This window comes from Podarcis gaigeae, assembly GCF_964106915.1.
Source record: "Podarcis gaigeae genome assembly, chromosome: 12".
Classification (NCBI taxonomy): Eukaryota; Metazoa; Chordata; class Lepidosauria; order Squamata; family Lacertidae; genus Podarcis; species Podarcis gaigeae.
Window position 1 is genome coordinate 31178476 of NC_139688.1, and position 25824 is coordinate 31204299.

Consider the following 25824-nt stretch of genomic DNA (forward strand, 5'->3'; position numbering starts at 1 on the left):
CTGGTGTTCACCTTTAAAGCCCTAAACGGCATCTTAAGGCAGCCCTGTTCAGGGAAGTTTTTAATGTGTGATATTTCAGTGTATTTTTTGGTTCTATGGAAGCCGCCCAGAGTGGCTGGGGAAACCCACCCAGATGGGCAGGGTACAAATAATAAATTATTATTATTATTATTATTATTATTATTATTATTATTATCATCATCATCATCATCATCATCATTATCATTATCATCATCTATACTATCTGCGTTTTTTAAAAAAACAGCAGACAGTTCAAAACATAGCATTTGTCTATTCCAGGGATAGCTAACATGGTGACCTCTGTATTTTGTTGTAGAACTACTGGATGGTACCACAATGATGGGCCAGCACTTGCAATTTGGAGGGAGAACAGTTGGCTTCTCGAGCCAAAATAAAAATACCGTATTTTTTGCTCTATAAGACTCACTTTTTCCCTCCTAAAAAGTAAGGGGAAATGTGTGTGCGTCTTATGGAGAGAATGCAGGCTGTGCAGCTATCCCAGAAGCCAGAACAGCAAGAGGGATTGCTGCTTTCACTGCACAGGATCCTTCTTGCTGTTCTGGCTTCTGAGATTCAGAATATTTTTTTTCTTGTTTTTCTCCTCCAAAAACTAGGTGCGTCTTGTGGTCTGGTGCATCTTATAGAGCGAAAAATACGGTAAAATTTCCATTGCTGTACACGCAGGATCCTAGTTCCCATCATAGGAACTCAAGAGGACTAGGGTTTTTCTTCCCCCTCCCTTCTTTTTTCCCCTGTGAAACACCAACTTCCCAGAATAAATGAATGAGAAACCTCAGAAAACGGGCAGATCAGCCTACCATCACTGTTGATGCAGACCACCTGTGGCACCTGAGTACCAGGCCCACACTCCTTCTCATTGTCTGGAATGCAGTCTTCCAGTCGTACTATCCTCCAATCAAAGCAAGAAGGTTCTTCACATGGGATGGCTTCAAGCAGATGAGGACAGTTGCCAGTGCCTCCTGTAGGTTCATTTGTAATGCGACGTTTCCTTAGTTTGAAACCTTGAGTATGAGAAATAAGGAGCAATTATCACAGTGATTTCAATGCATGAGGTATAATCATCGTTTCCCATTCACGTTTTAAACTGTATGGTTTTTGCTAAGTGCTTCCTGAAGACAGCTGTGACATCGTTGTTCAATACAAGACTTTATGTAATTAACATCTCTGAAATAACAAAATATCCAATCCTTGAAAGTCTTGGAACTTTTGCCAATGAACTGCCGACTTTTGCATCGTGTGTTCAAGTGTTAGTGTTAGTGTGTGTGTGTGTGTGTGTGTTTGTTAGATAAATCTGAAAAACACATTTCAAGTGCAGCCGCTGGGTAAGTTGCATAATGTTGGAGTTACCCCTTGACATTTGCCTGTTCTGTTTATATAGATACTTTTCATATACTTGAGGATGTGAAGAGAATTCATGTGTGAGGCTGGTCACCTGTGTGTTTGACCTTTGCCCTCCCTGTCTCATGAAAGCAGTCATAGGAGGTTTAATTTTAAAAAATGTATGGGTGGGGGAAAGGCTCTTCCCACCTCATGCTTTTTTGCCATATTTTTACATACTGACATCGGAAATGTGATTTAGTATTTGACAGCATCAACCATAAAACAAATATATTCAGATTGCCTTTGTTTTCTAAACTTTAATCCTCTACCTCTGAGGAGAAAAGCTGCTCAAGTAAGTCTCTGATGACCCAAAAATCCAGAAAAGTGCAATTCTGACTGAAGAGCAGGCATGGCATAAAACCTTGATCTTCAGCGCTCAGTTCAAGGTGTAGCCAGGCTTCAGCTCTTAGTTCTTGGAATATATTTAGCTTTTTGTGAGGCAGCTCTGAGGCAAATGTGGGCCATTAAAAAAAGAATAACTGAATCTGAAGGAAAAGAAACAGAATGGAATAAAAGTGTAGGAGAAGCAGAAACACGAAATATAGGTAAGAGAAAGAGAAGGATCACAACTATAAGTGTTTGAGGGGGTTTTAAAAAGCTGACAAATATACATATTTATCAATAAAAGAGAATGATGTACATTACAATCCCATATATGTCTACTCAAAAGTAAGCCCTACTGAGTCCAATAGAGCTTACTCCCGGGGAGGTAATAAAGGACTGCAGCCTAAAAAATATAAGATGAGAAAGAGGAGAGGGGAGAGTTTGTATTGATTAAGTAGCAAATAGGAACAAGCAAATAAAAAGGGGGGACGTTTGTAATTCCTGCAGAATGTTTCTTAAAAGGTTTAAGTAAACTCCAGAGGTCAGTTTGCTTCCAAATCCAAAGGCAAGAGGAGCCCACCAAAACAGAGGAAGGCAAAGACAGAAAGAGAATAAGTAAAAGTAAAATGAATTATGTCTCTCTTCAACTATTTGCCTCAAGGTGCCTCAAGAAAAAATAGATTTTAAAGTTACAGTACAATGGCTGTGTTCAAAATGAAGCTGAAATGTGAAGGCGGCGAAGGGTAAGATTGTATGTGGGTGTGTGAGCAGTTATGCCTGGAAAGGGACTTTTCACTGTTGAAGATTAAAATATTTCTGGATCTGGCCTCCATTACTGTGGTAAATTTTGGAATGGGCCATGCTAATAAGATCTACGTCAGGTTTTCATGGGTCCTCATTGTGGCTCCTGCATCTTCCCCATTCTTAACAGAGGTGACTAACCTAGAGCTTCTTTCTTGCATACTCCAGCCCCTGCAACCTGTGCAAATCTGATTTCAGCAGACAGGTTGGTGGGGGTAGATCTCCCTGGAAACAACATCAGGAAAGGGAAAGGGAAAGGGAAAGGGAAAGGGAAAGGGAAAGGGAAAGGGAAAGGGAAAGGGAAAGGATGCAACAATAATGTGGGGTGCAGGTGCAGACTAAGAAGCAGAAATTGCAAAACTGGTAGGTCAGAGGAAGGGACAACAGCATGAAGGTGGTGCAATTGGGGCCAGCACGTTAAACAGATGCTTGCCCCATTCACATATAAAATAGGTAGAGTCTACTCTTTAGAGAAAAAGGAGAGCACAGGGAAGAAGGAAGACTGCTGCCTTCTCTCCACTCTATGGTTTCCAGCAATCCCCACCACAGTTCGCTTCCAGTATCTCAGCCTTGGGGCAGCGGGGCACTTAAAAGCTAGATGGAATGGGGAGGTAAGACAGAAGAGAGGCTGATTTTGTTCTACTCTCCATGAACTTTTTTGGTAGAAAGGAGGAGTGCGGAACCTGTAGCCCTTTGGATGTTGTTGGGCTCCAACTCCCATCAGCCCCAGGCAGAATGGCCCAATGGTCAGGCATGATGGGAGCTGTGGTCTGGCAACATCTTGAGGGTGGCAGATTACTTGCCTCTGGTGTAGAGTTTCCCACCCGTGCTTTGTAGGTGAACTTGACTAAGGTGTTTAAGATGCGTTTGACTGTTCTGCAAGGTTAGTTTGGTTCTTTGACATATCTCAGGTGCAGCTCCAGTTAAAATGCTACTGTAAATTCCTGGAGCAAACCATTGCAATGTCCCTGCAATTCGCTGAGAGGAATGGTTTTATTATGTACACATAAATGTTTTGAAGAGCAAAATATTTCTTTGGAAGCTGAATGCTTGGCTATTTCGTGAGCACAAATCATTCCAGATGGATGGTGTCAAAAATGCCATAACTAAGTCCATGGGGATTTCTGTTTGTGAGTGAAGGTGACTTTCTCTGCAGAAATATTTCCTTCTCTGAAATACTGGCGAGTCCACCCTGTTTTCTGACTTGCCTCTACTGGTCTCCAAAGCACTGTAGCTGCTTCTTAACATTATTTGTATACAACCCTCTCAACGAAGATCATGGGGCAGTTTACCACATAAAAATACAAAATGAAAACACAAAGTACATAAAAACCCAAACCAATAACCCCTCCACCCTGCTCCCACAAACACATTTAAAAAGCCGTAATTTGTTTAATCAGCCAAAGGCCTGGATACAGAGAAATGTTTTCATATATATAATGAAGGCACCAGGCGGGACTGCCTGGGGAGAGCATTCCAGAAACAGGGAGCCACCACAAAAAGGCCTGTCACCATGTTATCACCCTCTGGACCTCTCGTGGAGGAGGCACATGAAGAAGGGCCTCAGATGATGATCACAGGGTATTGCAGTCCTGAGCCTTTTATGGGGACACAGTGGGGCAATGGTCTGTGGGGACCTGTACCAGCCAGGAGGAAGAGCGAGCTTCAGAGGCACAGGAAGCTTCAGAGTTGGAGGAAGAGGCAGGCCAGTGCAGTTAAGGGCCGGGTGCTTCCCCACTCCCCCCTGCACCACTGTCTCCCAGAACCAGGAGAGAACTGAAGTGGGAAGAGCAGAAGCAGCTTCCAAGCAGGTGTAGTCTCTAGCTATGTGTGTGCAGCCCAGAGGAGGAATCTACATAAACTGCTGGAGGGAGAGAAGTCCCCAGTTGTTGCAATTTCTCCTTATGGCGCGGACCTGGGAATTGCTGCCTAGATGCTAGATTGGTGTGGGTCAGTGTCCAGAGCTGTAGAAGCAACTGTCTTATACCTTTGACAATAAAGAGTTAAATCTCGGACATATACATTCCTTTGGTTGGGAGATGTCCTCAACACATACCCCTTCTTCAGTGAAATCCTTATTATCAACAATGGCTACAATAAAAGAAGAATTCAGATAGACAGTACTGCCTTAAGGTTCTGAAACTAAGGCAGTAATGCCTGTTTGAATTCCTATTTAATATTGGCAGCAAACATGGAAGTCTCTTTCTGATCAAATTTTGGTGGCACTGGCCACCTACCTGTATACGAGGCTTATGTCAAAATCAACCTAGAGCTCAAACATTATTCTAACATAGCTAAGTATGCAATAAAAGCAACTAATACCCATTTATATTAAAAATGCACATACCCTTTTTGGCTTGTTGGTCATCACAGCTTTCAAAGGTACATGGCCCCCAAGCAGACCAGGCTGATACCTCACACTCTATGGGGCACGGAATATGGCACAATTGTGTTGTGCTAGGTGTTGGCCCTGTGCACAGTTTGTAGTCCACTGGCTTAGATGCTATAGGGAAGAAAAAGACAACACAATGGGGTTCTTTGTTTTTATTTCACACATGAATGAAGCTTTGCTGCAAGTCAACACTGCTACCCATCAGAATGCTTTCTCATCTCTTTAATTCGGTCTTCCTCAAGCTGGTGCCCTCTAGTTTTTGAAATGGGGGGCAGGCGGTTAGAGCCCAGGAAGCTGTACTAGAAGCTATACTACAGCTAGTTCATATCCAAGACATGACGTTTGGAAATCTCTGAAAATGCTGCATAATTTCCAAGCATTCTGTTCTTCCATTCCATGCAACGAAAACACAGCTGCGCCATAAGCAATGACACCACTTTCAAAAGGCTATTTCAGACCACACTGTTAAAGAAAAGGAGGTTTGAATAGGTATACATATGCTGTGTAGTTTCTCAAACCCCTCTTTCCTGCAAGAGGGGGAAATGACAGCAGTGTGCTTTCTGTATGCTACAGCCGGACAGAATTATTAAACCAGTGGCCTATGAGGATCCCTTCCCCGGGTACATGCATGCAATGGCACAGGAAATAGAAGCAAAGTGTATCTCCTTAGGAAGCTTTCTATGACTCTTGAGATAGCAGGGAGCACATCACACAAACTAGTTTGAGACAAGCAATAAGAATTGACTAGCTGGATTCTCCAATAATAGCCAGCCATAACCACTGGGATAAACAGCACATAAGCTGTGAGGTAACTCAATCACAAGTATACTGCCTCTGAACACCAAGGCTCCATTTTTAGCTTTAAAAAAAGAGAAGAAAAGCTGGTCCGTGCTGTTTCCAGCCCAGTCTTGTGAATGGTGCATGCTATAGTGATATCTCCAGCCCAAACCTTGAGGATCATCTTGCACAATTTCACTGTATCAGATTTACAGAAGAGGATCGCATATATGGAGGAAGGGGTTTTTTTATTTAATTACCAACAAAGCTACTTCACTCTAGGAAATCCTTTACTCTAGTAACTGAGGTTGCAATGAAATTGCATAATTTATTGCTCCACAAAGTGGCTCACAACATAAATACACAGCCAAATAAAACCATTTAAAATATTCATTTAGAACACTAAAACCTAATCCCAGCACAGAAATTAACAACACAGCCATGAAAAAGGAATTGCAGTAGACTTCAATATCACCTCCATTCTATACTCCTGGTATAGAAAACATTGATGGTTAGAAAAAAGATGGTCTTTGTGGCCAACTGAGAAGAGGCCTGCCTAGAATCCAAAGGAATTAAATTTCACTGTGCGGCCACTGCCAAGAAAGTCCTTGTGATAGCAACCAAAGGCTCTCCAAACCAGGAGTAGTCAGTATGGTGTCCTACAAAGGTGGTTGGGTTACAAATCCCACTATTACTGACTATATTGGCCATGCTAACTAAAGTCCAACAACGTCTGGAAGGCACCCCAGCTTTGCACATGCAGGTGAAAGCAACCCCTTACTTTCTGAATTAAGATTTATAAGCAATAGATCATGTAAGTCACAATGTTTTGTACGGCACAGGAAGTAAAGGAGTCGCTAAATGCATTAAAAGGTATATAATAAATAAATTTCTAGTTTATCCATATTGTTCCATGCATGCTGAAGTGTAATCAGTTATGCTCTTTTATCATTCTTTTTAATATCTTCAACGTTTTAATGTGAAAGCCCACAGCTTCAGAAACAGAGAAACTGGTTTGTTTGTTTTTAATAGAGCGGTGTGTCCTCTATACAGCCAAAACACTTTTCTCAAACTGAAGAGCGAGTCCTTAGACGTGTTTCAGTGAAACGTCAGACTGAAGGCCTCAATTACATACCTGTTATTTCAAAAGTGATTGATAGAAGTGGTGCAGCACTAGCCCTCGATGTGCTCTGTGACTGACTTTCTGAAATAGCAGGGACAAAGACCGCCATGAATACAAGAGAACGGAGGTTTTTTAAGACAGCCTAAGACAGAACGAGCTGCTTAGAATTACACAGCTTACACTGCAAGTATGGAGCATCTGACAGCTATAGTGGTTGAGTTCCCTTTGTTTGTTTGCCATTCGCTAGTTCAGACTGTGCTGATCGGCACAGACTGGCAGAGAAGTGGGAGGTAGGGGTGTGTGTGTGTGTGTGTGTTTGTGTCCCTACGTGTATATGCAGGCCTGTGTGTGAGGGAGACCAGGTGTGGGATGGTCACATCACCTTTGAATAATACATAGAAATCTCAATACAGTTTACCCCTGTGATGTCCTCCTGCCTCCTACAGCTTTATAAACATAAGCTCAACTTTCTCTCTTTACTAGCTGAACCTCTAGGGAAGGTTACTGAGACAGAGCAGTTCAATAGTCTCCAGTTCTCCTAACACATTCTAACAAGAATAGCTTTGATGTCAGGCTATACTAAGAAAAGATGTTATGGACTATTGAACTCCTGATCCCCTTTGGAAATTTGTTGCTGGCTTTATTAACGTCTTTCTTTGTGCAAGACTTACTGTCACCATCTAAATGGTACAAACATTTTGATTCTTCCTCACTGACTGGTTGATTGCCCTGTCCTCTCAGATGGTCTGCATTATAAAAATGATGTACTTCCATCATTATTATTGGGTCGAAATATGTGCCACACGCAGAGCAAGAATGGTTTGATCCAAGTATCTGGATCAAAATCGGCACTTGGCTATCCAGCCTTCTCAAGTAACACCTCCGTGTGCACAGACCGTGTTCTGGGTCTCTAAAACATCATTCTTATTTGAAACAAGCTAAGGACACCTCTGTGGCTGTATTTCTTTAAAAGTCAATGTGTACAGCCTAATACCAGAATATATTGTGGGTGTTTCAGGTCGTTCGAAACTGTGGGCTAGGATGCATTTTATTCAAGTTTATTTGGGTTTTATGAATTGTTTTATACCATTAAAGAAGGAGTGAGATCTATATTGTTAAATTCTACCATACAATTGCTTCACTTATTTAGAGCATGTCACTTACTTAAAGATACAATCCACTGGTTAAGTTCTCCTGTGCAATTCTGCAAGTGCAAGTTATCAAGAGTTTTGTGAACTTGTAAAATTCCCATTTCAATGCCGGTATATACAGAGAAGGGACAGTCTCTTTGTCTTTACAAGTTGCTAGAGAGAGATTAACCTGATAGAATGCTGATTCTATGGGGTGGTCTATGGAGCCTTTTTCTTTTGCAATCTCCATGCCCATGGAAGATTTCTTAGATTCATAAATATACTGTAACCTTAAGGCTGCCTTCATCAACCTGATGTACTCCAGATGTTTTGGACAAGGACTCCCATCACTCCCAACCAGCACATCAATGTGGGCTGGGGCTCTAGTCCAAAACTCTATGTGGAGCTACCTTGAAGATGGTCCAGAGTCTGCAGCCACTGCAGAACGCAGCTGCTAGGTTGGGAAGTGGACAGCCCCAATGGGACCATGTGACACCAGTCCTGAAAGCTCTGTACTAGCTGCCAATGACCTAGTAGGCCCAATTCAGGGTGTTAGTACTAGCACATGAAATCTTGGAGGTGAGGCTGTGGTGGTGCTGCCACTGGGGGCCACCCAGTTAGTGCTGACCTGTGGCAGGGCCTTTTCAGCCGTGGTTCCCCAGTTGTAAAATGCCCTCCCCTAGTGTGGTGTGCCTGTCTCTAACATGATTAATTTTCAGGAGGAATATGAAAACATTCCTATTTACCAAGCATTTGGCTGAAGAATGCTGTTCCTGGCAACCTTAAGATCATTGGACAGGAGAATGTTTTTAACTGCTTTTAGAAAGTCCTGACCTGTAACTGCTTTCAGATACTTTTAACTGTAATTGCTTTTAGAATGTTTTAACTGTTTTAGAAAGTTTTTGCTGTGTCTCTGATGAAGGGGCGGCATATAAATTAATTCATTCAATAAATAAAACATCTGGAGAGGACAAGATTGGCACGGGCAGCCTTCAGTTGTGGGAGGCATGCAAAAAAGAGGGAGATCATAGCAACACACTGTTAAATGGAACATTGTCCACTATAAATGAGAAGAGGGGTTGTGAGACTCAAGAGATTTTTCAGGTAATATAAGAAGGGAATGTAAAGATAAACTTTTCATTTAAATGAGAAATTGAGCTTCTGAAGAACTACAAATGGATTCTGAAATAGAAATAGTTTTCTTCCTGATGACAGTTATCACTTGGCTGCTCTCATATATTTCACAATGCTAGCATTGTCCTGGTCCCCCAATGCATATGGCTGCGGTAAACATCAGATACCACTGACCCCAAACAGTGTCTGGGTCACCAACCTGGAGCTGCATTGCATGACAGAATTAACTGTTTTTGCTGGCAAGATCCTTTATGCATGGTGAAGGAACTTGAGGGCAATCAAATAAGTAGAATGGGTAGAATTCAGTGATAGAGCACATATGTTGTATGTGTCCTATGCCAGCCCCAGTTCTCTGGTTAAAGGATCTCAGGTAACAGGTGTACGAAGCACTGAGTTACAAGATACGCATCTTTGCTCATTGGATACTTGAAGCAGGTGGGTATTTGGTGCTGAACTAGCAATTCCTAACATTCAGTTGAGAAACAATGGCCAATTAAAGATGATAATGATGATGATGATGATGATGATGATGATAATAATAATAATAATAATAATAATAATAATAATTTTTAAAAACTTCACATTTGTATACACTTCCAATTGATTCATGCACATTATGTGGTTTTCATCCTGACAATAACCCAGTAAAGTAAGTTACTGTCACCTGTGTTGCAGGTGAGGGGACATAAGGCTGAGAATGGGTTGCCTAAGGCCACCTAATGTATTAACAGCAACGATGAGAATCAAACCAGAGAGACTCCCTGATTTGTGGCCCAGTCTTGTAGTCATTATGCTACACATTTCCACAAATGTCATAACTCAGAAAGCATTTATACCTTATAACTGAAATGTGATTTTAAGAGAACTGAAAATGGTAACGTTGGAAGGTTTAACATTTATGTTAATTCATTTGTTATTGTTTCAAACATACCTTCTTTTTCCTTAAGGGTATTTAAATAGGAGAGGAGATTTTCATTAGCTTGCACACAATATACCTCCCGAACCTGAATCCCACCTCCACATAGAGCTGTTTGATTTCCTCGGCGTTTATCCTGTTGGCTTAGTAAAGGGTCAATGCGACATTCTGTCCATTCTGTGGTTCTCCATCCATACCTGAATCAAATAAATTGCCATTTGATAAAACTAGCAACTGAAATGCACGATAAAGCAATCAAAGTTAACGTCATAAGCAAAGTGTCTTAACATTCTGGCTTTCGTTATCAGCAGGGAAGCAATCCAAAGGTTTATTTTTTTAATTAGCTAAAATGGTTCAGATACAGACTACATTCGTTGAATTTAGGTCCCTTTAAAATCAGCAGTACAAGCTTGCCATGGCTTAGGTCCCACTGGTTTCAATGGGAATGATGTTCATCTAAGTAAGGCTACAATCCTATACCGCTTACCTAGAGATCAAGGGGCATTAAGCCTATAGCGCTATTAGTCTATATACAATCCAGCATTCCAGGTTAGAAAGGAGTGCTTTATTTACACTAAATGACAGATAATTATTGAAAGAATGAATAGATTTATTTATGTATTACAACCGACAGGCAGATTGCTGCCTGAATGGAGGCAAAACGGAGTGCCTGGGTAAGCTGCCGCAACAATCTGAAGCTAAAACAATGCAATGAAAACACAAGGAAATCCAAGATAAACACGTATACATTGAAAATGTTGCATGCAGGGAAGGGAATTAGAAACTTTCAGTTTCCCTTTGATAAGAAACAGAAAAGTTTATCATGCATAGCTATAGCTTTTGCTCCCTATTCACTTCTGCTTCTCATATATATATATATATATATATATATATATTCATTCCTTCATTGTCAAGATGATGGCGGTTTCTCTGGAATGCTCAGGCCTCCCTGCTGAGCAATGATGAATGATCAGAAGCTGTGAGCTTTCCAATCAGCCCAGTGCACAGAGAAAAAAGATCTGATACAGAGTTAAAAATCTCAATCAGCCTTATGAAGCGAAAGAAATGTCACAAGACAACCAGCGCTTTAAGCAGATATCAAGGGAACCATTTCTACAGGCCACGGGAGATGGAGAATGATATTTCTTTTCTTCCGAGAAGAATGACAATGCCCCACAATCAAAGACAGCAAAGCAAAATAACACAACATCAAAAATAGCTTTGCTAAGGCCGCAATCCTGTACTATACACACTAACCAGGCAGTTTAAAGGGGCTTACTTCTGAGTAGGCATACATACTATTGCACTCCGCGACTCCTTCCCAGAAAATGAAAGAGAAGATTAAACGTGGGAGGAGGGGAGGGAACCCAGACAGTTCCCTATGTTCATGTGCTAATATTAATCTCAATTAGAAGCTGCACATTAAAGAAATCGTTTGAATCTAAACTGCTTACTGCCACGTCTTCTGGGCTCTAAGCAGGACTAATTTATTTACTGCTACTTTTAGATCTTTCCCCTACTGACCAGTCGCTGAAGACATCAGGATGCTCAAGGAATATTTATCAGCCTTGCACACAGAACGGGTCTTTTATCCCTCTGTGTGTAGAATACTTCAGAGACTGAGAATTTGCTGCAAAAAATATTCTGTGGAAAATACTGCTCTTGTCCAGCAATTACGTTGATTTACTCCCAAAATGAAACTCTGGTACCAGCTTGCTGAGACGGATACCAGTTGGCAATACATTGAAGATAAGGCAACTAATGCCCCTCTCCTATATAAAAACTGGAATTTCTTTCTAAATTATGGGCATACTCATTTCCTAGAGCCAGTGGATATCCCTATATATATCTAATGCACAATAAAGTGTGTGTGTGTGCGCGCGCGTGCATAAAAACATGGCTGTTGATTATCACTTGTGAGCCCGCTCTTGCCATTGGCTGAACTGCAGTGATGTTCCACTTGTGAAATTCTGTGTTACACACCATTGGAAACATGATCTTGAGTACTTTTGGTTCACTGGCTTCATCCATTACACAGGGTAGTATATTTTTTAGATAGCTCCATAACAATATCATGGTGTTTGTGCTTAAGTTTTAATTAACTGCAGCTTTCAAAACTCTTCCTGCGCCACTACAGTAAACACATTATAAACCAGAATTACATTTGAAAGCGAACTCTTGCAAGGACTATTCAAAAATTTTGAAAGAAAGAACTAGAGCCCACAAGAAGGGTGATCGCAATATTGCGAAATTTCCAAGAATGACAAAGAACGCTTTTAAGGTGGCAGGCTCAAAGCAACCTCTTTTTTGTCTATTTACCAGGACCCAAAATGGTTTTATTGTACATAATTCAAGATGCATTTGGAGGTGGCCAAAAAAAGCTCTTCTCCAAGTGCTGCTATCACCACAACCGCTGGCAACAGCAATTCCTTGAAAAACCAGAATCTCCTTCCCAGGGTTAAAAAAAAGTATATAACTGGTCATTTTACCTGTTCCTTATAAAATGTTGGAATTCTTGTAAATTCTTGTAAATACCCCACATGTGAATGTGGTAGCTCTATTTTGGATAACTGTAAATATTTGCTTCCTTTCACCCTAAAGGAATGAGCTTGACTGACCAACTAAGGTATGGGGCCTTCTAATCTGTACTGAACACTTAAGCACACCCCAGTAGAAAACCAGAAACTGTTTCCATATTAGTTGAAGCAAGTTTGATACATGTTAGTCTGGTGGCATAGAAGTTTCAGTAGTATTGTTCCTTCCCACACCAATGGGTAATGGGAGAAGGCAAGGGCTATGTGACTGGAGCTCACACTGGAGCTCTGACCCATGCCATGGTAACCTTATAGAAAGAATGGGCTCCTTCCATTACTATTTATTTATCTGAAATGTAACCCTGGGCTTCACACATCACCTCCCTAATGCAAAATAGAGGGCTCCTGCAGCAGCTCCCAGGCTGCAAGAATAACGGGAGTCCCAGGCATACCCATTGCTGAAGGTCTAGAGACATGTCAATACTTACGTGATACACGGAGCCACCCCATCTCCTTGAGACGTGCACTGTTCCATTTCTTCTAGCTCTGGACACTCGTTTTCACTGCCAATAGGAAACTGCTTAATGGTCCGTGTTCTTGTACGATTTCCTTTGGGGGATGTCAAATCAAAGCATGTTTTGGAACATGGACTCCATTCAGACCATTCTGACACCTGGCATTCCTTAGTGATCACACAGGACTGGAAGGTAATTGGTAGCGTCTCTTGTTGGCAAAAGCTGTAAAAGAGCATTAAGGTACTCAGAAAAATGTATGCATTTATTAATTTTTATGACTGCATGATACACACTGCACAATAAAATGTGCCTTCTTATACCCATATCTTCTGGGACGTGATTTCTACTTCATGAAACAGACATTTCTGCACCTTGTTCTAGAAATTTAGATGGCCAAGAATCAGAGGAGAGGCTTATTTAATCTGTTTGTAATAAGATAACTAACTTGTTAATACTTTAGATTATTTATGCTGGATCCAATAAGAAAGATTGTATTAAGAGCCATATTAAATTATAGTAATGAGCAAGTCAGAATGTAGTTATTTCTAAAATTATAATTGCCAAGCTGATAATTAAAAGTGTGTGTATGTATAGTAACGTGCCTTTAACTATGTATCTGTGGCAATTCATTTCCAATTAAGAAACGTCATCTTAGTACACTGCCTAATTGATGTCAACAAATGGTTTACAATTCTATTAGCCTTTTATATGGGGCAGAGCTGATTAATATTCTCATTTGAAATCCAGTTAATTTTTACATCCATGGCATAAAATACTTGCAAGCAGTTTCATCCCTCATAGTTGACCTACTGCCAATATTCAGACACATTAGGTCCCATCCCTTCTAGAAGTGGGTGGGTAGGCAAAACTTCTCCACCTTCTAGAAGAGGCACATTTCATGTTCAGCATGGGAGGAAGAAGGCCCCTGGTCAACAACTGTCTGCAGTTGGGTGGAATCACAAGGGCAGGGCAGATCAGAAGCCATGTCACTTCCTGTATGCAGTCTGAAAGGAAGCCGAATTCAGGAAAGAGCCAACATTTAATTAATTAATTCATTAATTAATTCGTTTTTGCTTATCCACCAGCCACTATGGAGGACATTTCTACTTTCCTTTCCTCAGGAAACTGGGTAGCTGCCAGTTGATGGAAAGGAATTGTACTAAATCTCTTGGCTGCCAAATGCAGCAGCCTAAGTCCTTTTTTTTTTTTTTTGCTTTCCTCTTAGCAAAAGTGTTCTTTCTTTATCTGCACATGGACCAGCTGATTAGATGATGGCTGTTGTCCTTTTCTTAACCCAATTATTGACTCCTGGGCACTTGGCAGAAATGACAGTGCAGAGGGGAAGCTAAGCAGATAAAGGGCCTCCGATACCACTTCCCAAACTAGAGGGTGCTTAATGGGCTTGTGGGTCGGGGGAGCGGGGAAGAAGTGCCACCAAAACGTAAGACCTGGGAAAGCTTCTCTTTGAAAACACAGGGAAAGGGTATTGTGATAGGGCACAGAGGCCAGTATCCAATGGGGATTGCTTCTAGCCCCACCCCGGGTTGTTAGTTATTAGGTAGTGCAAGCAGTTCATGCTGTCCTTTGCCTTTAAATTGCTTTTCCTCTCACTATTGCGCAACATATGGGCTGGGTCTCCTGTGTCATCCTTTCTCTCTCTCTCTCTTTCTTATTGGCTCTCCATTGCGGATGGTATTACACTTCAGTGTGATATGCTTAACTGACATTAAGGCCTATCACTAGAACTGCACAAAATGTTAACTGTCAATCACTAGTCAAATGAGATTAATTTTTTAAGGGGGAAAAAGCACCCGTTATTGTTCCCTGCAGAAAAAAAGTGGTGGTAATAGATACGCACAAATAGAGGCAACAATTTCTGACATATGAATAGTGCCAAATGAGCCTGCATTCATCACACAAATATATTCCACAGTTCAGATAACCAACAGCTGCTATGACAGCTTCCTCATGCAGCAAGGACTGCAGAAATAACTGTGAATACACATACAGCCTCACCCTTATAGCTATATGTGAAGTCAATCGATAATTCAGAGGCAAACGAAAAATTATTGTGGCGTCTTAGACCACATCCACCCCATACATTTAAAGCACTATGATACCACTTTAAATGGACATGGCTTCCCTCAAAAGAATTCTGTGAGCAGTAGTTAAGGGTTCTGAGAATTGTTAGGAAACCCCTAGTCATCTCCCAGAATTACAATTCCCAGAGCTACCTGGGAAGGAGGACTGACTGAACCACTCTGGAAATTGTAGCTCTGGGAAGGGAATAGGGGTCTCCCAACAACTCTCAGCACAATTAACAAACTATCATACCCAGAATTCCTTTGGGTATCATAGTACAGTGGTACCTCGGTTTAAGAACAGCCCTGTTTACAAACTATTTGGTTTATTAACTCTGCAAAACCAGAAGTAGTGTCCCGGTTTGCGTACTTTACCTCGGTCTAAAGCCGAATGGTGGAAGGGCACCAGCGGTGGGAGGCCTCATTAGGGAAAGCACACCTCGGTTTAAGAATGGCTTCGGTTTAAGACTGGACTTCCGGAACAGATTAAGTTTGTGAACTGAGGTACCACTGTACTTTAAATGCATGTTTTAAATGTGGTCTTTGAGGTTCAGCCTTCTACAACCTGGTGACCTCCAGATTTGATTTTTTAGGGTACAATTTCCATCAATGCTGATCATTGGCCATGCTTGATGGGGGCTGACGGGAAATGTAGTCCAATAACATCTGGAGGGCACTAAGTTGAGGAACACTGATCTGGATTATGGGTCATTTGTCAGCTTTCATTGCCAGCAGATGCATCAGCCAGCCTGAGACAAGTGTGTGTGTGTGTGTGTGTACACATATACATACAGGGAGAGAGATGAACTGATGAACAATGGGTTAACAAAGTGAAAAGTGAAAATGACGTGACACCTGAATCCAAGCACAGATGAAGCTGAAATGTTGTTGATTTTGAAGGAAGAAAGAGATGAAAGAAATTGCAGAGTTCCTGGGATTAATTTCCTAGAGAATAGTTAAGCGGAATCCAGGAAGAATGCATTGCAATCACTAGGGAACCCATTCCTATTTTATTACAAGCAGTGTTTTTTTATGGGGGTACGCAGGGGTACGCATACCCCTAAACATTTTGTGAATCTAAGTTTGGTCTCATTGACGGGCAGTATTTCAATATGAGTAGGGAAATGAGAGTACCCCTAAACATTTTTTTTAGAAAAAAAGGACTGATTACAAGCAACAGTATATACTGATGAAGAATACATATTGTCACATTTGTCAAAACTGCTGTTATTTAATAGGGGGGGGGCAAACTTATTTACTACTATTTATTTACATAACAGCATTTCACACTGCTTATATGTTGATAAATATGTGTAAGAATAATGAATTGACACTCAAAAACTTTTCTTAGAGCTGCAGTCCTTGACTAGGAAGTAAGCCCAATGGAAAAGTATGAGACTTATCCTGCGTAAACATTCACAAGGCTACATTTTACCCTTTTGCTTTTGAAGGTACTCAGACATGTAGCAATTAGAGCAAGGAGGTGAAAAATGCTTTATATGTATTGTCATGTTGACTGGCTGCAAAACTGGGGAGCATCTTGGTGGTAAGGAGGGAGAATGAACAGGTGCAAACTGTTTGCCCCACATATGTCATTTTTTACAATCTCCGCTGCTGCCTAGCACCATATCCTCAGTATTTCCTGCCTAAAAAATTCCAGAATGAGGGCGGCTACTATAAAAAGGCAGAGGATGTAGTTTCATGGGAACTTTTGCCATCCTATTCTCAAAGTTTGGGTATGGTAAACGTCATTTCACCTTTTTAAAAATCCAGATTCTGCACTATTCTAGCAATGAACTGAAGAACCAGAATGACCTCTAGATCAGTGCTTGCTGGGGGAAGGGAGACATTATGCGCAGGAATGCATAGCACAAGGCATAGCTGTCCTTCATGCGGCGCTCACTTTAAAAAGTGTAAGCTTCCTAAATTGGCTCTAGATTCCCTACCAAGAAGTAAAATGCAAACATTAACTTCCAGCCTGCTTTTAGTAGTGGATGCAGCTTTTCACTTAACGTGAATACCATGGGGTGAATTGAGACAACGATAATTGCCTAGGGAGAAATTGGAGCTGATGGCAAGTGTCAAATATCACCATCAGGTAAAAGGCTGCAAGAATTATAGCATGTTGTAGACAGATAACCCAAGTCTGACTCTCAAAAACCGAAGTGAAGCTTACAGTGCTGAGTTAGCGCAAAAGGTCCCCATTAACCAAACCATGTGCTTCAATAATATATTAATGGAAATAATGTATGAATAATACATTATTCCCATTAACCAAACCATGTGCTTCAAACCAATAAAGATCCTAACATATATAATGGGAAAACTTGTACGGCAAGTCCAAACCATTTCATCCTGAGTTATGATGGATTACCATATGCAAAGGTGTCTGCATGGTGGTGACCACAGATACATATGCAAAAGTGTTAAAATGCTAATATGAAAAGAAAAGTCTGTCCTAATAGAATTTTCCATTACTTGGTCTGCTTTCGGATGGCTAAATAGTATTAGAAACTACGTATACTGAGTGTTGTTCTGGAAATCCAACGTAAGGTCAAAGCAAGGGTAAGGGGTTTGCATCATCAAGTAGTAGAAACCGGATGACCTAAAAAACATACTAAGGAAAGGTTTATCAAAATATGTCTTCAGGGCAACAGTCATTGAATTGTGGTCTCTACTGTTTTGTGCTCTCCTGAAACCTATTAGGCTTCAGCTGCTCGTTTCAAAATACTGGTTTTTAGCCACGGTCAGACTGCTCTCTACAGCAAATACACATGTGTCAGGGCTGGTATTTAGTAGAAAATATCATTTGCCACATCTACATGCAATGCCTCTCCTTCCCTCTTCTGCTGAGCACCAAGAGAAGCCAGGGAATATGTGGAAGGAGACCATACTATGGACTTTCTCTAAGCCAGTGTTTATCCAGTTTCCTGGGGGCTGTTACAGCTGTATGGAGCTCTTTCAGGGTGGAATGGTGCTCCAAGCTGCTCCCACATAAGTGGTAACAAAAGGCCCAGGCTTTTTTTTTTTTAAAAAAAAAACCTTCACTCTGTAGAGTACCTCAGGTTACATACGCTTCAGGTTACATACGCTTCAGGTTACATATGCTTCAGGTTACATATGCTTCAGGTTACAGACTCCTCTAACTCAGAAATAGTGCTTCAAGTTAAGAACTTTGCTTCAGGATGAGAACAGAAATCGGGCTCCGGCGGCGCAGCAGCAGGAGGAGGCCCCATTAGCTAAAGTGGTGCTTCAGGTTAAGAACAGTTTCAGGTTAAGTATGGCCCTCCAGAACAAATTAAGTACTTAACCTGAGGTACCACTGTACTCCCCTGGCTTAACTTCCCCTCACTCTCAACTGTACTGCCTTTTTATGCTGGAGCTTCTTGTCATTTTACCCTTTTTTGGCATTTCCCCCCATTACTTTTTATTCCCAGCACACTAGAACTGTTAACATTTATTTTCCCCTACTTGATTTCCCTTTTGATTACATACTGACTCCTCCATTGTTCTGGAATGAATAACGTAACTAAATTCAGCAGGGAGAATGCTGCCAACATAATCTCTGGGTACATGTCAGAAATGAAACAATTGAATGCTGAGTTGTTATTTCCAGCTTTAAAATGAAAGGGGGTGGGGAACCTACCTCCTACATACAAAGAGCACAATAATTCCAGGTTAAATAAGTAACAGCAGCTTTCACACTAGTAATGCAAGACTGTTCGGCTGTAGACCATTAACTCTACATGATAAGGGGGTTCCACATTCCTGAGGGCTTGGGGGTTTCATATTCTGCAGCTGTCTAGGGAACTACACTACGCTGTTTATTCCTTTATTGCGGGCAGCATTTCTCTGCTTTAATTCTCCTCCTTTTAGTGTCCTATATAACCTGAGCATTCAGAAACATGATTTTCATTTTCCATTGGAAATTATTTTGTTTCAAAAGAAAAAGGAAATAAAACGAATTACTTTTTTTTTCACTGAGTGCAGTCCACAATGCATACGTTTGGTCGTTCAAGAGTATCTGTATGCTTTAAAGAAAAAGAAAAAAATAACACAAACTTCCATCTCTTTTGGCAGTAACCTGGTAATTTTAGTACAGGGTCCAGCACAGAGTCCAGCACTACCAAGCAGGGGTCATGAAGCACAGCTGTATTCCCCAGCCTGTGCTGCTTTCACAGCTCATAACTGGAATCCTGTACTGAAAGGTGTCCCATCTTAGAAGAAGCAAGATGGGGCCGGACAACACGGCTAGTTGTGGCGTAGTGCCAAAAACCATGAGTGGAAGCCCACAAATTCCAAATTTCAGCTCTTCTCTCTGCCATAAACCTACTAGGCAAGTGACTCAGACTCTTGATGCAAATATGAAATATGGAGATAATATTGGCCACCTTATGGGGTGGTTGTAAGATTTACACAGATAAAAAGTCCATAAAATGCTATGAACCTTCTAAGGCATTATATAAATGCTATGTATTAAGAAATACAAGGGAGGCTCACAAAAATTTGTGGGAAATTGTGGAGAGGGTGGTTAGGAGTTCTCCCCCCATGTAGGCCTCCAGGATGTCTCTATACACATCTGGTGCGCAGGCTGAAACACTACCTGCCCGCAGACTGTCTCGCCAGAGTGGTGCATGCCTGCTTGGATTACTGCAATGTGCTCTACGTGGAGCTACCTTTGAAGGTGACCCAGAAACTACAACTAATCCAGAATGTGGCAGCTAGACTGGTGACTGGGAGTGGCTGCCGAGACCATATTACACCAGTCCTTAAAGATCTATATTGGCTCCCAGTACGTTTCCAAGCACAATTCAAAGTGTTGGTGCTGACCTTTAAAGCCCTAAACGGCCTCGGCCCAGTATACCTGAAGGAGCGTCTCCACCCCCATCGTTCTGCCCAGACACTGAGGTCCAGCGCCGAGAGCCTTCTGGCGGTTCCCTCCCTGCAAGAGGTGAGGCTACAGGGAACCGGCAGAGAGCCTTCTCGGTAGGACCGCCCGCCCTGTGGAACACCCTCCCATCACACGTCAAGGAAATAAACAACTATCTGACTTTTAGAAGACAGCTGAAGGCAGCCTTATTTAGGGAAGTTTTTATGTTTGAAGTTTTATTATGATTTTAGTGTTCTGTTGGGAGCCACCCAGAGTGGCTGGGGAAGCCCAGCCACATGGACGGGGTATAAATAATAAAATAAATTTATTATTATTATTATTATTATTATTATTATTATTATGTGTTACAACTGCCAGATTCAGGAGACTTCATTCTCTCTCAATCTGTTTCTCAAAGCCAGATTAAGAAAATCCATACCAGTGCCCAATTTTTGCCTTCACTCTCTGTTTAAATGGATCGCTGTGAAGTCTGTAATGAAAACAGACCATGCCTTCAGATACTTACCTTGTCACAGCTATTGATCAGGCTGAAATATCCCTCAAACCAATCTGGAAAAAAGACTGGGCACCTTAATTACCACAGGCAAGGGATGAAATACGTTCCAGTGCCACTTTCAGCAAATGGATATATCGCAGCAGGTCAAAGGGAATGGTTTTACAAATATGGACATAACTGCTTCCAAGACTGGACATTGCCATTTTTTGTTTTGCATTCCGACATTTGTATATGGAAGCTGCTTTACACTGAGCCCCTATCTCTGGTCCACCTAACTGAATATTGGCAACAACTCTCCAGCTTCTCTTTCCCAGTTCACCACCATCCCTGGAGAGAGAGGGCTTTGTTACCTGCAGCTAACTATCTATGCTACAGGATGTCCCTTTGTGCTCCAGCTAACACCTGGGACTGGCCCTGCCTCACTCTGCACTGCTCCAGCGTGTGACTTAGGCTGCAACATCCACACCATATATTTAAAACACTATGATACCATTTTAAACAGCCATGGCTTCCACCAAAGAACTATTGCGAGGTGCAGTTTGTCAAGGGTGCTATAAGTCGTTAAGAGACTCCTATTCTCAGGGAGCTGAGGGCTGTTAGAGGAGACCATTTTGAGGCATGTTTGCTTGTTTGTTTTGCAATCAAGCAGTATATAATTTTTACGAAATAATAAATAAAATATTCCCATGCCAGAGCTACAATACCCATATTTCTCTGAAAAAAGAGATTGGTTGTTAAACTACTCTGAAAACTGTAGCTCTGGGAGGGGACTAGGAGTCTCCAACAACTCTCAGCACCTTAAGAAACTACAGCTCCCAGAACTCTCTGGGGGAAGCCATGACTGTTTAAAGTTGTTTCATGGTGCTTTAAATGTATGGTGCAAATGTGGCCTAAGTCACATTCTTCAGCAGTGCAAAGGGAGGCAGGGAACAACCATTGATGAAAAGATTTACCAATCAACTATAAACTGTCCCGTAACCAATGAGAAAACTGGCACATTTACTTATGTACTATTTAAAAATACCCTTAAGAGAACTATGTTTGAGACACAAGCACATTATTGCCATCAGTCATTCAGTGGGAGTAGAATCATAGAACTGTAGAGTTGGATGGGACCCCAAGGGCAATCTCGCTTAACCCTGCGAAATGCAGGAATCTCAGTATCTGACATATAAGGCCGAAACAAGAACAATTCTGGGGGAAAGCTGGCCCTTTTAAATCTGCCGGATTTGCACTGGTGTTCATAGAACCATATGAATGCTGCTTCAAAAGAAAACTTTGCCAGATGTGTCTCTGAACGAACTAATTCTTTGTTCCTATGCATTAGTTTGCAGAGTCTTCTTGTGACCCGTTATCTTTCAGGTAATGTGGGTTGGTATGCCCTGAAAGCTACAGCTTCACTAGATTTTAAGAAACGGTCTCAGTGGTAGAACATCTCCTTTGCATGCAGAAGGTCCGTGGTTCAATTGCCACCATCTCCAGTAGGATTAGGAATGCCCCGGTTGAGAGAGCTGTTGCCACTCAACGTCAACAGTACGGAGGTAGATGGACCAATGGTGTGACTTGGAAGCATAAGGCAGCATCCTATGTTCCTACACTACTGTTCTGTGTCTCTGGCCACACTCTTACACACAATCTAGGTAAACATAACTCATGATGCAACTTCATTCCTCCTGTGCCATGTCCTATGTCCACTGCAGATGGCCAGTGATATGAGGCTGGGGGAAAGCACTGCACAGAACAATTGTGCCACATCACACATAGTGTTTATCTAAAGAGGAGGGAAAGAAACAAAGAGCAACAGCAACCCTGTGTCTCTCAAAACATCTGGTTGAGTCCTCTATGGCTGGGTGATTCTGGTTCAGAGCAGTGACAGCATAAAGGCATGGATGTTCCTTGAGCCCTGCAAACCTTGTATCAAGGGAGTCTTGTGAAAGAAAGCCCATTTGTACTTCCTCCGTGACAAGTGTCACAACATTTGCAAGGAGATGAGCATGAGTAATTTATTTTGACCGTTTCATAATGTATATTCTTGCCAAGCCTCTCTTGGAACATTAGAGCATAGTGGATTGTTGTAAGGGAACAGCAAAACCTCTGTTGTGCATTTCCAGTTCGAGAACTGACTGAATGGCCACTTTAAAAATGTTTTCCAATGGTGCTCGATGCAAGTTAAATCAGTACAAAAGAATACCAAGTAGAGCAAAATTTTAAAAAAGGGCAAGGATGCAATCTTTCAACATGCTGAGCACAAGAGTGCAGACTAAAATTTAAGGCTGTGGTTTTAAACCCTACTAATCAGATGTTCAATTGAACACTATGTTAACTGTGGGTAAGATTGATGGGTAAGCATTACAGTAAAGAGGAAAATGGGGCATGTAAATATATAAATCTCCACATCAAGCTCATGGGGCATTCATTTGAACATGAACGCTTATTCAAACTAAGCATGTCAAATCTTATCCAGATAACTGAAATTCTGATCTCACAGGAACGCTGGGTTTTTTCCATTTATACCGTAATTGAGGGTTTCGCATATCCCTCTTTGAAAATATATCTTCGCGAGAAGAAATGGCTAAGGAGTAAACCCTACACAAACCCAGAGGGGAGTCACTAAGACAGTTGGATGGTGCATTGTATGCCTCCTTTTGGCAACTCCTGCAGCCACGCTGGTGCCAAATGTATTGCTCTGCTTTCCTTTGGACCACATCAGTGAGGCCGAGAGGAGGGTCTTGTCATCTGGGCAGCCCAGGACCTCCATACTGACTGCCCAGGTTTGCACCCTGGAGAGGTCATTTCGGTGCTGCTAACACACTAAACGCAACACAGGCAACAGCAGTTATGAGTTATCGGTCTCTGCAGCCACAGCAGGCGATGTGATTCTCCAGCGGTTTGACTTCACCCCCGGAGGCACACTCCATTATCTCTCGAGACAGATGGATGCTACCAACAATAACAACAACAATTTCCTTGCTCAAATTTGTAATGAAAAACAAAACTCTACCTCATTCACAAAAGTTAACTGAATGTATACCCAAACACGCTATAAGGAAAAGGGTGTGCAAAATTGGAAAAGACGATACTGAGAATTTTCTGCCCAGGTTTTGCACCTGCACTTTCAAGAATTCTAAGTGCAGCTTATTTTTCCACTTCCAAACATAATAGCAAAACAAAGGCAGCGGGGGAGGGGGTGATATGTATATCTCAAAGTGCAACTTGTATGCTTTATTGCATAGTGAACATGATTGCTGGGTCCAACATTTCAACTCTCACAGGGGCCTCTATTCATTCTGCAATAAAGGCATGAAGGACACTTTGATTTACGTGTTCACCATCTCTCTGCCTTGCTGTGCAGATTTGTCTAGGGAATTTGGTCATGTTGAGTTTGGATGATGGCCTTCCGAAATAATTTCCTCTTTAAGATCTGTAATTTATATATCCGTTCTTAATTGACATTTCAAAACACTACTGAAGTGATTAGTCCGTTGTTCTATAGGCTACAATGATTTAAGGGTTTTGACTCTGCAGTTTGTATAGCATTCCACTGGCATTGTGCATCCTGGTCACTATCATTCTCATCTAAACCCTGGACACCAAATAAAATGTGCAACAAGAGCCATACTTTAAATTGAGTAAAGGTTGAAGGGACAGCAACGCTGGCTTACCCACTAGCGTTCTCCCACAAGTACTCCCCCACCCACCCACAATGTCCCCTTTATCCACTCCCACTGGCCTTGATTCATGCATGGGAGGTTGCCACCAAGCTTTAAAAGGGGAGAACTTTAAAAAGAGATACATCCAACCCCCAATTTGCACAGGAGCTGCGTCCGTGGTCTCTGTGCACATTAGCAGAGTCCACATAAGCCTGCATTCACCCTGTTACACCCCGCCCCCATCCTGCCCTCTCCCAGGTCCAAAATGACCCGCATGTCAATAGAACACACTCAAAATCCTCGTTGCCTGTAGAGGATTAAGTTGAGGAAAAACAGGATTACCTCAAGGCAACAGTCTTCCCATTCCTGTGAGTGCACATCACCAGCCTCGTCTGGTATCCAATCTGTATGTCCCAATATTTGTTCTCCTGTCTGTTCTGTCTGTTACGGTTCCTTTTCTTCTTCAGAAGCTCACGGGCTTCCGGATCCCTTATCGCTTTCTCCTTGTCCTTTTCCTTTTCTTTGTTCTTCCCTCGTTTCCTCGCTTGCCTTATGTGACGTGTGTGGGGCACCGAACAGGAACTCCAGGGCCCCACGTTCAGGCTGTACATGCTTTCCTCAGTGCTGCATGGAGACGAGTTGCAAACCTGGAACTCAGTCAGGTTAGCACAGGCAGAGCCTCCGTATTGGGGCGGGGCAACAATGTGGCGGACGCGATGCATCAGCCCTTTGCCGCAGGTCTTGGAGCACTCTGACCAAGCCGAGAATTCGGACACGATGCAGTCCTGCCGGCAAGGGATGAGGCATCCCTGTTCTAGCTGAGGCTTTGGCTCAAAGTACTCACATATAGTGTCCTCAGCAACAACACCATTCGATTTCTGGACACAGGTGATGTGTCTCCTCTGAATCCCTTCTTCCCCTCGGACGCACTCCGCGAGTTTTTCGACACTCCTTGAAAGAACTGGCTGGCATGGATTCCAGTCGCCCAGCTGCCAGTCGTATAGCTCCTTGTGCCGGTCACAAACCCGGAAACAGTTCTGCTGGTTGTCCGGCCTCTCTGCCTGCCTGCAGTTCGTGACCAGCGTGGTCCATCCTTCCACATGGGCACACCAGACCGCTCGAGTTTGGATGCCTCCTGGGCCACATTCATCTCCCATGCACCTGCCCCATGGACCTGGGAAAACAAAGAGAGGAGTGGAGATTGAAATATCTGGCATTCCAATTGCTGTTTCCTCATTAAGACGCAAGTAGGAAGATGACCAAGTTAAGGTTCAATATATGTCAGACTCTCTACATCCTTAAAATTAATGAGGGATAGCTGTTGGTGTCACTTTGCACACCATGCAGACTATGGAAAAGCACGCAACTATAGTTCTGTGCCACATTTTTCTCATCTTTCCGCAGATTGGGAATGTATTTGGATCTTGTTTCATGCAGTATAAATATCTGAACTCCTGGCATTCTTCTGAGAGAGGTCATGTTATCAAAATTTAAAGAATTAACATGTCCTTAGTGATTTCTGCTCTAATGTTACATGTGGAATTTTGCATACATTTCCTATTAAGTTCTCCCTCCTTTAGTGATCTACCTAGTGCTAGAAAATGGTATAAAGCAGTAGCATGAACTGAGAAGTGAACC

The 25824-nt window shown here is 42.1% G+C and overlaps 1 protein-coding gene across 5 annotated transcripts in view; it reads right to left on the reverse strand.

The window, feature by feature from the left end:
• THSD7A (thrombospondin type 1 domain containing 7A) overlaps positions 1 to 25824 on the reverse strand; it is a 265935-nt gene that overhangs the window by 107097 nt on the left and 133014 nt on the right. For 3 of the 5 annotated variants that reach the window (XM_083705190.1, XM_083705193.1, XM_083705192.1), the window contains exons 3-7: positions 24529 to 25360; positions 13042 to 13290; positions 10035 to 10216; positions 4895 to 5050; positions 840 to 1043 (exon numbers count right to left, since the gene is read on the reverse strand). In XM_083705190.1, coding sequence (XP_083561316.1) covers positions 840 to 1043; positions 4895 to 5050; positions 10035 to 10216; positions 13042 to 13290; positions 24529 to 25360 — 1623 coding nt within the window. Of the gene's footprint in view, positions 1 to 839; positions 1044 to 4894; positions 5051 to 6851; positions 6921 to 10034; positions 10217 to 13041; positions 13291 to 24528; positions 25361 to 25824 lie in introns of all 5 variants that reach the window. The other 2 variants (XM_083705189.1, XM_083705191.1) reach the window with 1 other exon arrangement.